General features: G+C 44.6%; 1 protein-coding gene across 15 annotated transcripts in view; it reads left to right on the top strand.

Moving 5' to 3' along the window:
* dmd (dystrophin) overlaps positions 1-15,203 on the top strand; it is a 1,663,772-nt gene that overhangs the window by 1,606,537 nt on the left and 42,032 nt on the right. For all 15 annotated transcript variants that reach the window (XM_033033201.1, XM_033033203.1, XM_033033205.1 and 12 more), the window contains one exon: positions 4,726-4,791. In XM_033033201.1, coding sequence (XP_032889092.1) covers positions 4,726-4,791 — 66 coding nt within the window. The remainder of the gene's footprint in view (positions 1-4,725; positions 4,792-15,203) is intronic.

The following is a 15,203-nucleotide window of genomic DNA, read 5'->3' as shown; positions in this document are numbered from 1 at the left end:
CTTGTTTGTATGCATGTGTATATATGTATGTGTATGTGCATGTATATGTGAATATGTGTGTATGCGTGTGTGTATATATGTGTGTATACATACATAAATACATACGCATAAAGGCAAACAAACAAACAATAATAGTGTAATCCAACAGTGTAGGTTTGATGTCCCTGTTTTATTTGCTATCATCACACACAGCATATTTTACTTTCCTCAGATGGGTCTTTCTCTCCCACCCCCTCCCTTCCAATCCTCTTTCTGCTGATGCAGAGACGTTGTATCTAAGGGGGTGGTCAGGTGAGACACTGTGTCTGGGATCAGCTGCTGTGGCCATCCTTTGCTCATCCATGTAGATTGCCCAGTGGACAGCACAGTCGTTGCCAAGACACCACATTATGAGCTGCAGACGCACACAGCTGGATGTTGAGGGATTGTCTACTCTTTAGTTTCTGCTGTGTTGTAATGTTGACACTTTGGCAGCTGCCAAGAACTGTGGACGATCTGAACGGCACCCTGCACCATGGGGAAACCTGCCATCCTCAAAGCTGCTTACCCTCTCCACCTGTTAGCGCTGGTGAGAGATGAGGGAAAAGAACAGGCTCTCTTCAGTAAAGGGGAGCAACACAATATTGGTTTGAAACAGGATGTGCTATGGGTATCTCTGGCTCGACCTTGAGAGGGGCAGATATATGAAGGTTTTTAACTTGGCATTTAATAGTACACATTCCATCATGCAAGCAGACTATATATGCAGTGTTATTCGCTGCGATCCATGTTGAAGAACCATTCTGGGTGGAAGTTGCTTCATCTAGTTTTGAGATACAACATGAAAACTGGCCCACCGAGTCCACGCCGACCATCGTTCACCCATTCACACCAGTTCTACAGTGCCCTCCATAATGTTTGGGACCAGGGGCTGAAATCGCTATCAAAACATTCAATTCAATTCAATTCAACTTTATTGTCATTGCACAGATACAAGTATGGGCACAACGAAATGCAGTTTAGCGTCAGTCCGTAGTAATAGTGCAATATAGAAATAAAAAATACAGAATAAGCAAACAATGTGGACGGAGAGACTGGAGAAATCTATCGGCGAGACTCCGAGTTCAGCAATGTGATAGTGTTGTTGTAGAAGCTGTTCCTCATCCTACTAGTACGAGACCTGAGGCTCCTGTACTGCCTCCCTGATGGGAGGAGGGCAAACAGTCCATGGTTAGGGTGGGAGGGGTCTTTGATGATCTTCTCGGCCCGTCTCAGACACCGTTTTCGGTGGAGGGCACCGATGATGTACTGAGCGGTTTTCACCACCCGTTGTAGTGCCTTCCTGTCCGCTACGGTGCAACTGCTGTACCATACCGTGAAGCAGGTGGTCAGGATGCTTTTGATGGTACAGCGGTAAAAGTTGGTCAGGATCTGGGGGGACAGGTGAGCTTTCTTGAAGGCGCTGCTGCGCCTTTTTGATCAGCTTGGAGGTGTTGAGGGACCAGGACAGATCCTCCGAGATGTGTACCCCAAGGAATTTGTAGTTGGAGACGCGCTCCACCTCAGTCCCGTTTATATGGATGGGGGTATGTCTGCCCCCTCTGTTCTTCCTGAAGTCAACAATAATTTCCTTCGTCTTCTTGGAGTTAAGGACGAGGTTATTGTTGGCACATGGGGGGGGGGAACACAATTTGGGTGCGCGGCTTCTTGGTAGAGACAGACACACCCACACACCCCACAACACACCACAACACACACAATCGGCCAGCTGGGGCTTCAACATCGGGAGCCTCGATCGCCTCGTTGTAGCAGTTTAATTTTAAGCCATGCCGGGCAATGAAAGGCCCTGCGATCGGGCCGATTCAGCCCTTAGAAAGCGCCTGATACCCGCTTGAATCTTTCAAAAGGTATAATGTGATAAATAACACTTAAACAAATAAAACTGAAGCAAATAAAGGCAAACAGAAGAACCAACCTTGGAGAGAGAGAGATGGGAAAAATACTAAATAACGTGAGTGACCATGAATGAGGGACAAATCTAAAAATCCGGATTACAAAACATGGGGGGGATTGTCCCCACCTCTCATTGCCCCCCTGTCGTCGTCCCCCCCCTCCCGGATTTCTGCCTATATTTGGGACAAAGACCCATCATTTATTTATTTGCCTCTGTACTCCACAATTTGAGATTTGTAATAGAAAAAAATCACATGTGGTTAAAGTGCACATTGTCAGATTTTATTAAAGGGTATTTTTTATACATTTAGGTTTCACCATGTAGAAATTAAAGCTGTGTTTGTACATAGTCCTCCCCATTTCATGGCACCATAATGTTTGGGACACAGGGCTTCACAGGTGTTTGTAATTGCTCAGGTGTGTTTAAATGTCTACTAATGCAGGTATAAGAGAGCTCTCAGCGCCTAGTCTTTCCATCACATTTGGAAACTTTTATTTATCAACATGAGGACCAAAGTTGTGCCAATGAAAGTCAAATAAGCCATTATGAGACTGAGAAACAAGAATAAAACTGTTAGAGACATCAGCTAAACCTGAGGCTTACCAAAATCAACTGTTTGGAACATCATTAAGAAGAAAGAGAGCACTGGTGAGCTAACAAATCGCAAAGCGACTGGCAGGCCAAGGAAGACCTCCACAGCTGATGACAGAACAATTCTCGCTATAATAAAGAAAAATCCACAAACACCTGTACGACAGATCAGAAACACTCTTCAGGAGTCAGGTGTGGATTTTTCAATGACCACTGTCCATAGAGGACTTCATGAACAGAAATACAGAGGCTACACTGCAAGATTCAAATCACCACAGATCACGCAGCCACAAAAATAGGATGGCCAGGTTACAGTTTGCCAAGAAGTACTTAAAAGAGCATCCACAGTTCTGGAAAAAGGTCTTGTGGACAGATGAGATGAAGATTAACATATCAGAGTGATGGCAAGAGCAATGTATGGAGGACAGAAGGAACTGCCCAAGATCCATAGCATACCACCTCATCTGTGAAACACGGTAGTGGTGGTGTTATGACCTGGGCATTTATGGCTGCTGAAGGTACTGGGTCACTTATCTTTATTGATGATACAACTGCTGATGGTAGTAGCATAATGAATTCTGAAGTGTATAGACACATCCAATCTGCTCAAGTTCAAACAAATGACACAAAACTCATTGGCCGGCAGTTCATTCTACAGCGAGACAATGATCCCAAACATACTGCTAAAGCAACAAAGGAGTTTTCAAAGCTAAAAAATGGTTAATTCTTTAGTGGCCAAATCAATCACCCGACCTGAACCCAATTGAGCATGTATCTTATATGCTGAAGAGAAAACTGAAGGGGTCTAGTCCCCAAAACAAGCATAAGCTAAAGATGACTGCAATACAGGCCTGGCAGAGCATCACCAGAGAAGACACCCAGCAACTGGTGATGTCCAGGAATCGCAGATTTCAAGCAGTCATTGCATGCAAAGGATATGCAAACATAATGCTAAACATGATTACTTTCATTTACATGACACTGCTGTGTCCCAAACATTATGGTGCTCTGAAATGGGGGAACTATGTATAAACACTGCTGTAATGTCCCAAACATTGTAGAGGGCACTATGTTATGTTATCCCACTGTCTCAGCCACTCCCTACCCACTGGAACAATGTATAGAGGCCAATTAAACTGCAAACCCGCACATCTTTGGGATGTGGGAGGAAACCAGAGCACCCGGAGGAAACCCACGTAGTCACAGGGCGAACATGCAAATTTCACACAGGCAGTACCCAGGGTCGGGATTAAACCTGGTTCTCTGGCGCTGTGAGGCAACAGCCCTGCCAGTTATGCCACTGTGCTGCCTTCACTGCTTCTTCATCCCCCTTCCACACTCCTCTTCCTCCAAAGAGCTGCCCTTCTTTGCTTGCACGATGACGTTCAGTTCTGACAGGAATGCCGACTAATGCCATCCTTGTCTGGAACCAGCTGGTGAGGCCAGAAGCTTTCACGCTTGCTCAACATCTCTCTTTGGATGTTTATACCTTGAAACAACTGCAAACACCTGTAGATTTATAGCAACAGGGCAATCCCTTCAAATCGCACTCAGATGGGTCCATCTTGCTGGTATGTAGATTGAAGGTTATGTATTGCTGCCTGTTAACCTCCAGAATGATAGAGTAAGCTGTTTGACATTGTGATCTTCTTGCCCTGAGCGCTGCCAACAGCCATTCATTGTGCATGTCCTGTGCATGCACTAGACTGCCACTCAGCCATGTGATGGCAAGGTGGTGCAGAATCATTTTTTAGATTGGCGGGATTGTTTAAGAACTTTTTGGTCAAATTGCATCCAGAGAAAGGTTTGTGTATTCTTGTCTTCCCTTCAACAACAAGGTAGGGTTCCAATCCTTCAATGTGGAGCTTGTAGATGGGCATCTGCAGACTGGCCAGTGTGAAGTAGGGTCTTGACACAAAAGGCTGGAGCCCATTCCTGAATGCACCATATTCAAATTCTTAAATGCCATGCGCTCATTTACCACTGAAGGTATGGGTGCCATCGAGCCCAATTTCTCCCACACCCCCTCATTTATCTTGGGTGTCCATCTGCTGCCATTTATGAATTGAACGTTTGGTGACTTCTGCATTTAAGAGCACTGCCATGATTGTTTTAAGGTTATGTTTTGTAACAAAGACTTCAGATGTGACAAGTGACCTCCACTGAGCTGTTGGGATTTATTGCTGCTTTTTCTATTGCAGGCTAGCAGAAATGGAAAACAGAAATGGAACTTATTTGAATGACAGCATCTCACCCAATGAAAGCATGTATGTATTTTAGTACTCGTGTTCAATTTTTTGAAGGGTAAAACTATATTTCATAGTGGCCGTATATAATCTCCTGTCATGGTGTGCATTTTCATTTTTGGTTTTTATGAGATCTTTGAAATTTATTTTTTGATACAGATTATGCCTGGAACAATTCAGACTATTGTTTGCCAGAGGAAGTATGTCAATATACAGTACATGTTTACAAATTAGGATCAGTTTTCAGCTACTCCAATTTCAGGTAGTCCTTGCTTTCTCCCTCCTTCCCCTCCCCTTCCCAGCTCTCCCACAGCCCACTGTCTCCGCCTCTTCCTTGCTTCCCGCCCAGTCTGAAGAAGGGTCTCGACCCGAAACGCCACCTATTCCTTTGCTCCATAGATGCTGCCTCACCCGCTGAGTTTCTCCAGCATTTTTGTTTGCCTTCGATTTTTCCAGCATCTGCAGTTCTTTCTTAAACATCAGTTTTCCAGGATCCCTACCAATTTTATTCCATCGTATGTACCAGATTCCAGTAGTGCTGTCTGTATTTAAGCAGTCATGTGTGAATGATGTACAAATGGCAGCAAGTCATAGGAAAGATTTTCTGTCATTTCTAGTTAGTTTGTACTCTTGTACCATTTCACATGCGTTCACTGCAACGAGATGGAAGGACAATTGAGTCCTGGCAGTTTCCAGTTAATTTTTGGGAGTTTTGTTTCCTTCTGTTACCATCCATTTCCTCCTCTTCTGCTTTCTTAGTGCATGCTGTCAAGTAGTCATTTCACCCTGTGTCCATTCTTCCAGGAAATAACTCAAATTGGCCACTTTTTGGGAAAATCTTCTGATATTTATAATTTGTTCAAACAAAGGTGAAGCATTGCTAAGTGTTGCAGGCAACTATTGAGATGCAAGTCAACCATGCTGCCTACACCCAACCCAGTACGTCAGGCAGCATCTCAGGAGATCATAGATGGGTATTATTTCGGGACAGGATCCTCCTTCAGAAGAGAATCAGCTGTTTGAGGTTCATAAGATCATGTGATAGTAGTAGTATTAGGCCATTCTGCCCATCACGTCTACGCCATTCAACCATGGCTGATCTATCTCTCCCTCCTAACCCCATTCTCCTGCCTTCTCTCCATAACTTCTGACACCCGTACTAATCAAATATTTATCTATCTCTGCCTAAAATGTATTCTCTGACTTGGCCTCCACAGCCTTCTGTGACAAAGAATTCCACAGATTCACCACCCCCTGACTGAAGAAATTTCTCCTCAACCCCTTCCTAAAATAACACCCTTTAATACTGAGGCTGCCCTCTAGTGCCTGACTCCCACTAATGGAAACATCCTCTCCACATCCACTCTCCAAGGCTTTCACTATTCTGTACGTTTCAATGAGGTTCCCCTTAATTCTTCTAAACTCGAGTACAGGCTCAGTGCCGTCAAACGCTCATCATATGTTCACTTATGGCCTGTTGTGGAGGAGAGCCCTTTGCAAACTACAGTGAACATTTATCTAACATTGAAATAGGAGATCTTTTCTTTGTGACCTATGTTTAATATTTTGCTTCCACGCTTGAACATGAAATGTACCTTTCCATGAATAACAACTGCCTGTACTTTGTTGCTTCAAGTTCATTGTGAAACATGGCCATACGTGTGCCAAGTGAGTCATATCACAATGGTCTTCCTTATCTCTGAACATGAAGGTTGCATCCTTAAACAAAGCCAGCCATTATTTTTCAGACTCTACTAGACTAAGTGGGCCCCCTTGGGTCCCAGTCACACTGGAGGCCTGGTCCCCCAATGCAACCCATTCCCCAACGCAATATTTCACCACTCACCCATAGCCCCTAACTGCGCAGGCGCGGCTCATTTCCCCCTCATCCCTGCGCACTCCCTCCCCCTCCTCTTCATGTGTGGGAAGGGGGCTTGTGTGGGGTTGAGGGGGGTGTGTGGAGGGAGGGAGGGTGTGAGGAGGGGAAGGGGTGTGTGGGTGACGGGTGGAGGTTGTCTGGGGGGGAGAAGGTTGTGGGGGAGGAGCCAGTGAGAGGGACCAGAGGGGTAGTGGCTGGAATTGGCGGTGCGATCGGGAATCACAGCGGGCGCTGGTCGTTCTCCTCCGCAGGGATCAGAGTCTCCGCTTTCCGTGTGGCGACATCTCCGACTCTGGGCTGGGCTGGGCTGGGTCTCCCACGCTTGGCTGGGCTGGGTCAGGTCTCCCACGCTGGGCTGGGCGGCTGCTTGGGGCGGGGCGGCTGCTTGGGGCCGGGCTGCTTCGGGTCCCTCCGAATGTCCGGTTGGAAACCTCCGCCGGCCATCCTCAGCTCCAGTAAAGACGCGATGGTGCAGGAAGGGGGCGGACCGTCCCGGGGAGTGACATGGGAAGAGACTAATCCGCTATGCGCTGACTGGCAGAAGAAGAGATCGATCTGCGCACGCGCGTTTTTTAAGATTTTTAAACCTCGCTAACTTTTACGACATTCAACTGATCGGAACGAAACTTGGTGCATTTGCAGCACAGGAGAACGGTGAGTGAAATGGTGAAAAATGGTAGCGCTATCGTGAACAGCACATTTTTGCACAAATAGAATGACCGTCAAACCGGAAGATAACACGATCAGAGTTTTAGTTATGTATAGATAGATGAGTAAACGCGCCCTTATGGCATCAACATTGAGTTCCCCCAATTTGGCTAGCCTGTGCTGTCCCCTCCCCTTCCTTCACCCTCTAGCTGTCTCCTCCCACCCTCCTATCCGCCCGCCCTCGGGCTCCTCCTCCTCCCTTTTTCCTTCTTTCTTTCCCCACCCCCCATCAGTCTGAAGAAGGGTTTCGGCCCGAAACGTCGCCTATTTCCTTCGCTCCATAGATGCTGCTGCACCCGCTGAGTTCCTCCAGCAAGTTTGTGTACCTTTGAGTAAACATGTGGTCCTTTGATTATTGTGCCGTCAGATCCCAACATTCATTTGCTTCTTAAGTGATCTATCTTAAAATCAGTGTTGAAGCTGTTCAGCAAACACTTGCTCAACTTTAATTACAACAGCCACCACTGGTGGGCACATGGCACAGTGGTACAGCGGTAGAATTGCTGTCTTACAGAGCCAGAGACTAGGGTTTGATCCTGATTACGGGTGCTATCTGTGCCGAGTGTGTATGTTCTACTGGTGATGCATGGGTTTTTCCCAGGTGTTCCGGATTCCTCCCACGCTCTAAAGAAATGCAGGTTTGAAGGTTAATTGGCTTCGATTAAATATTGCAAGCTCCCTATTGTGTACGATAGTGCTAGTGTACGAGGATCGCAGGTCGGCGCGGACTCGGCGGGCTGAAGAGCCTGCTTCCACGTGGTATCTCTAAAATAAAATAAACTAAAACTAAATGCTGGAAGAACTGGGCAACTTGTCGGACTGGGCTGGCATGTAGCTTTTCACAAAGCAAATCTGCCAGAGGGTCGAACAAAAGAGAATTTCACAATCTCTCCATGATTTGAAATCATCACTAAATCCAAAAACATCAAGTTCTTCGGTTTACCACTGGCTCAGTAAATCATTGTACAATGTGATCACCTCCTGAAGCCTCCCAATCTTCTCCAGTATTTGCAAGCCCTGGAAAAATCTAGTCTTGAATGTATGTTCATAAACTCAATATCAGCCCGAATGGAAAAGTTTTCTTAATCAGCAGTCCTGCCACTGAAATCAATAACCTTCTCCCTCTAGTCCCAGTGAAATTGAGGAAGTGGGGCAACTTGTAAAGTTTGCAGAGACAGCATTTACTAACTCCATAGCCTCTGTCACTATAAACTGAAGAAGGAGGTGTCAGCAATTCCATAATTAGCTCCAGTTGACACAGATTGTCATTACATTTTTGTCATGAGGAAGCCAAGAATGAAATCTACCTCATTTAAAAAATATATTTGTATTGTAGAATGTAAGGAACTGGATATGAGATGGTCCTGCTTGAAGTATTTGTCTTTATCTCCTTCCCTTCCTCCCACATCAAGGAAAGCTGTATTATGTACAGAAGAAAGTCTAGGTAAAGTAGAGCAGGGATTCCAAGTAGTGTTTCTGAAATTGAAAATAATAGGTGAGAGATGACATATTCCATAATCTATAAGAATATGTCGCAATTTGCAAATTGCGTCTTTCACAGGAATTTAAAAGATCAAAGATTGCCACAAGGCAGCATTCTATGATATTTATTTTGAGGTGCACGCGCAAACATGTACACACACATGTACACACATAGTAATCATTGAGGATTATTGCAAAGACAAGTCTCTCTATCTTAGTGCTCAGTATAAAACATCTAAGAATCACTAAGATTTTTGGACATTTCCATCCATTTTGGGAGTAATTCCTCTGTTTTCCAGCCCAAAGTTGTGATCCCATCCAGGGATCTGGTTTCCCAGCTGTAGCCTGGCTCTGGTGGTCCTCTTTGTAATTGTTCTTCTTGATTGCATGCAGGCAATGAAGGTAACCAGTCCAGAAAAGTGATGGCAACTGAACGAGGCAACGCCATTCCCACACATAGCCATGTATAACAGTGAATTCAGGTTACAAAACATAAACAAAGGCCACTGCATTAACAAGGGGCACTGAGACACCTAAGGCAAAGCTCAAGTCAGAACAGACGAGAGACCAAATCTTTCTCGCCTCCATGGCCTATCTGTTCAGTGTTTAAACCACTGGGGTGAACCCCCTCTAATCATATTGTTATTCTGTGGTTGATTTTAGACTGGAGATACAGCGCAGAAGCGGGTCCATCGAGTCTGTGCCAACCTGCGATCACCACATACACTGGCACTATCCTACACACTAGGGCAGGGATGGGGAACCTACGGCCTTAAGGCCGCATGCAGCCTTCGAGGCCATTAAGTGCGGACTTTTGAATGAATCCAAATTTTGTAGAACATATCCTTTTATTTTTATTAATATGTTTTTGTTCGTCTTATTATTTTTATTTTTATCTTAAAATAAACGTATTTAAAATACCAAAGAGTAAAAGAAGATTCAACAAAATAATCCTATATCTAATTGAAGTTTCTTAGATGTGGCCGTAATTAGATTAGTATGTCTAGAAACATAGAAACATAGAAAATAGGTGCAGGAGTAGGCCATTCGGCCCTTCGAGCCTGCACCGCCATTCAATATGATCATGGCTGATCATCCAACTCAGTATCCTGTACCTGCCTTCTCTCCATACCCCCTGATCCCTTTAGCCACAAGGGCCACATCTAACTCCCTCTTAAATATAGCCAATGAACTGGCCTCAACTACCTTCTGCGGGAGAGAATTCCAGAGATTCACCACTCTCTGTGTGAAAAATGTTTTCCTCATCTCGGTCCTAAAAGATTTCCCCCTTATCCTTAAACTGTGACCCCTTGTTCTGGACTTCCCCAACATCGGGAACAATCTTCCTGCATCTAGCCTGTCCAACCCCTTAAGAATTTTGTAAGTTTCTATAAGATCCCCCCCTCAATCTTCTAAATTCTAGCGAGTACAAACCGAGTCTATCCAGTCTTTCTTCATATGAAAGTCCTGACATCCCAGGAATCAGTCTGGTGAACCTTCTCTGTACTCCCTCTATGGCAAGAATGTCTTTCCTCAGATTAGGAGACCAAAACTGTACGCAATACTCCAGGTGTGGTCTCACCAAGACCCTGTACAACTGCAGTAGAACGTCCCTGCTCCTAGACTCAAATCCTTTTGCTATGAATGCTAACATACCATTCGCCTTCTTCAGTGCCTGCTGCACCTGCATGCCTACTTTTAATGACTGGTGTACCATGACACCCAGGTCTCGTTGCATCTCCCCCTTTCCTAATCGGCCACCATTCAGATAATAATCTACTTTCCTGTTTTTGCCACCAAAGTGGATAACCTCACATTTATCCACATTATACTGCATCTGCCATGCATTTGCCCACTCACCCAGCCTATCCAAGTCACCTTGCAGCCTCCTAGCATCCTCCTCACAGCTAACACTGCCCCCCAGCTTCGTGTCATCCGCAAACTTGGAGATGTTGCATTCAATTCCCTCGTCCAAATCATTAATATATATCGTAAATAGCTGGGGTCCCAGAACTGAGCCTTGCGGTACCCCACTAGTCACTGCCTGCCATTGTGAAAAGGACCCGTTTACTCCTACTCTTTGCTTCCTGTCTGCCAGCCAGTTCTCTATCCACATCAATACTGAACCCCCAATACCGTGTGCTTTAAGTTTGTATACTAATCTCTTATGTGGGACCTTGTCGAAAGTCTTCTGAAAGTCCAGATATAACACATCCACTGGTTCTCCCTTATCCACTCTACTAGTTACATCCTCGAAAAATTCCATAAGATTCGTCAGACATGATTTACCCTTCATAAATCCATGCTGACTTTGTCCAATGATTTCACCACTTTCCAAATGTGCTGCTTTCCCATCTTTAATAACTGATTCTAGCAGTTTCCCCACTACCGACGTTAGACTAACTGGTCCGTAATTCCCCGTTTTCTCTCTCCCTCCCTTTTTAAAAAGTGGTGTTACATTAGCTACCCTCCAATCCTCAGGAACTACTCCAGAATCTAAAGAGTTTTGAAAAATTATCACTAATGCATCCACTATTTCTGGGGCTACTTCCTTAAGTACTCTGGGATGCAGCCTATCTGGCCCTGGGGATTTATCGGCCTTTAATCCATTCAATTTACCTAACACCACTTCCCGGCTAACCTGGATTTCACTCAGTTCCTCCATCTCATTTGACCCCCGGTCCCCTGCTATTTCCGGCAGATTATTTATGTCTTCCTTAGTGAAGACAGAACCAAAGTAGTTATTCAATTGGTCTGCCATGTCCTTGTTCCCCATGATCAATCCACACGTTTCTGACTGCAAGGGACTTACATTTGTTTTAACTAATCTTTTTCTCTTCACATATCTATAAAAGCTTTTGCAGTCAGTTGTTATGTTCCCTGCCAGTTTTCTTTCATAATCTATTTTCCCTTTCCTAATTAAGCCCTTTGTCCTCCTCTGCTGGTCTCTGAATTTCTCCCAGTCCTCTGGTAGGCTGCTTTTTCTGGCTAATTTGTACACTTCATCTTTTGTTTTGATACTATCCCTGATTTCCCTTGTTATCCACGGATGCACTAACTTCCCTGATTTATTTTTTTGCCAAACTGGGATGAACAATTGTTGTAGTTCATCCATGCAGTCTTTAAATGTCTTCCATTGCATATCCACCGTCATTCCATTAAGAATCAATCGCCAGTCTATCTTGGCCAATTCACGTCTCATACCCTCAAAGTTACCTTTCTTTAAGTTCAGGACCCTTGTTTCTGAATTAACGATGTCACTCTCCATCCTAATGAAGAACTCAACCATATTATGGTCACTCTTGCCCAAGGGGGCACGCACAACAAGACTGCTAACTAACCCTTCCTCATTACTCAATACCCAGTCTAGAATAGCCTGCTCTCTCGTTGGTTCCTCTACATGTTGGTTTAGAAAACTATCCCGCATACATTCCAAGAAATCCTCTTCCTCAGCACCCTTGCCAATTTGATTCACCCAATCTATATGTAGATTGAAGTCACCCATTATAACTGTTTTACCTTTGTTGCACGCATTTCTAATTTCCTGTTTGATGCCATCCCCAACTCCACTACTACTGTTAGGTGGCCTGTACACAACTCCCACTAGCGTTTTCTGCCCCTTAGTGTTTCGCAGCTCTACCCATATCGATTCCACATCCTCAAAGCTAATGTCCTTCCTTTCTATTGCGTTAATCTGCTCTCTAACCAGCAATGCTACCCCACCTCCTTTCCCTTTCTGTCTATCCCTCCTGAATATTGAATATCCCTGGATGTTACAGCTAACTTAATGCGGCATTCCAACATGAAAAGGTTCCCCGCCCCAGCACTAGAGACACTTTACAACTTTACCAAAGCCAATTAACCTCCAAACCTTTATGTCATTGGAGTGTGGGAGGAAACCGGAGCGCCCGGAGAAAACCCATGCAGGGAGAGTAGACAGCACCCATGGTCAGGATTGAACCTGGCACTGCAAAGCAGGAACTCTCCCGCTGTGACCCCTCACCCCAAAAGCTGATGTTCAGATTTTATCAGAGATGTGCAAGTTGCTACAAGTAAGAATTTCATTGTTCTATCTGGGACATTAGACTATAAAACACTCTTGGTTTTTGGATTGTGAATGTATCGACCATGTGGATAGCTTTGATCCCAGTTTGCTGAGCGCTGCAAGACAGCTGGTCCAATATTCAGTGCGTGTTTTCGAAGCCCTCCCCATTCATCTCTTGCCGCTTCTCAAGGTGGACCCGGGACTGAAGTTTGACTCTATCTCAAATGTTTGCCGTGCAGTACGGACTTTAGTTATCTTCGGAAACTTGGGCCGTCTCATTGGGAGACACGTAGAAACTTAGGTAAGAGCTTGCCCACCGCAACCCTCCCTGTAAACCTTGCAGATTGTTCCAGTGTCGCCCCCTGCTGTTGAGCTGTAGTGATGGATTTGCTCAGTGTTCAAAATGCCACATTTACAACAGTTCCCTATTGTTATGAGCTGAAGCACCATCTGCTTCATGATAAATTCAGAGGGTGGTGTGGGTACAGAGAAATGTTCATCTGCCTTAATCTCACCACATTGTTAACAGATGGCCTGGGCAGTTGTGTGGGAGCCCCATGCCCTCTCTTTAACTGGCAACATTCCTCTTTTCAGCAAGGAGGAAAATGGTTGATGCAAGACATGGAGAATTGGAAGCTGGTTTCTTAGTTCATTTCAAGAATTAGTAATGTTACCCTTGAGAAATCAGGGGGAATAATAGTCATAGTGCAGGGTCTTAACGAGCCTTTCACCTTTTGCTTCCACAGATGCTTCTTGACCTAATGAATTCTTCCAGCGTCCTGTATTTTTTGCTCATAAGGTCATAAGGGCTAGGAGAAGAATTATGCCATTCCGCCCATCAAGTCTACTCCGCCATTCAATCATGGCTGATCTATCTCTCCCTCCGAACCACATTCTCCTGCCTTCTCCCCACAACATCTGACACCTGTACTAATCAAGAATCTATCTAACTCTGCCTTAAATATTTTCATAGACTTGGCCTCCACAGCCTTCTGTGACAAAGAATTCCACAGATTCACCACCCTCTGACTAAAGAAATTCCTCCTCGTCTCTTTCCTAAAGGAACGTCCTTTAATTCTGAGGCTATGACCTTGATCCTAGACTCTCCCACTAGTGGAAACATCCTCTCCGCATCCACTCTAACCAAGCCTTTCACTATTTGGTACGTTTCAATGAGGTCCCCCCTCATTCTTCTAAACTCCAGCGAGTACAGGCCTTAGTATTTATGGTCTTTTTAGGGGACATTTTACCGATTTACAGATCCTCCCAAGGTTACGGCAGGCTTCTTTTCCTAAGAAGTGTTCGTAGAAGATGTTTGTAGAGGTGGGTAGTCCCACAGGAATAGATAATGTGGAAGAGTATTTTAAACCTGTGTTGCTCTTTGTGATCATAAATCTGATATTAATAAATTTAATCCAAGCCTGTCTTAGGCTAGAAATGGCATTATTTTAAAAGATGCAGCAGACAAGTGCTGTGGACAATGTTTTAAATGCTGTTGAGGCTTCTAAAAAGGACTCTACTGCCAGCCCAAGTGAAACATATCTCTAGATAGGATTCGCAAAAAGGACATTGTGTTAACTAGAATGTATTCTTCATGGGGTCGTGGTGGCAGAATTCCAGCTAGTGTCAAGAATAGTCACCTGTAGCCCACAGCAGCTGGTGAATCCATCCCGCTGGTTTGCCAAATGCTCCTTCATATGTACGGACTGCACGAAGTCTGGCATTTGTAAATTGGGACGACCTGTACTTTAAATATTAACCAATAGGCTGCATTAATTAAATTCTTCCAGAATGTCATCCTTACCATTCTTAGCATCATCCATCTTGCTGGTTCAATCCATTTATTCAGCTCACAAACTAACTTCATTTCTAAAATTCGAGCCAGCAGGTTTGTGTTGTATAAGCAGTCTTCCTTTGCACTGTACACTTGTACGGAGCTTAATTTGCACAACGCTTGACATTTGAACTCTGTGTGACTCGGTTGTTGGTCTGCATGGAACTGCAACAGAGCAATGCAGTTGTTGTTGTTGTTGTTGTTTAGACAGGGACCATCTCTCAGTCTACGCAAGGGGGGACATTGCAACATACAGAATAGTGAAAGGGCTTGGATAGATTGGATGTGAAGAGGATGTTTCCACTAGTGGGAGAGTCTAGGACTAGTCATAGCCTCAGAATTAAAGAATGCTCTTTTTGGAAGGAGATGAGGAGAAATTTATTTAGTCAGATGTTGGTGAATCTGGAATTCTTTGCCACTGAAGGCTGTGGAGGCCAAGTCAGTGGATATTTTTAAGGCAGATAGATCGATTCTTGGTTGTTTCA

Source organism: Amblyraja radiata, chromosome 14 (assembly GCF_010909765.2).
Source record: "Amblyraja radiata isolate CabotCenter1 chromosome 14, sAmbRad1.1.pri, whole genome shotgun sequence".
Taxonomy (NCBI): Eukaryota; Metazoa; Chordata; class Chondrichthyes; order Rajiformes; family Rajidae; genus Amblyraja; species Amblyraja radiata.
Note: the sequence above shows the minus strand (reverse complement) of the source record. Positions and strands in the feature narration are given on the sequence as shown.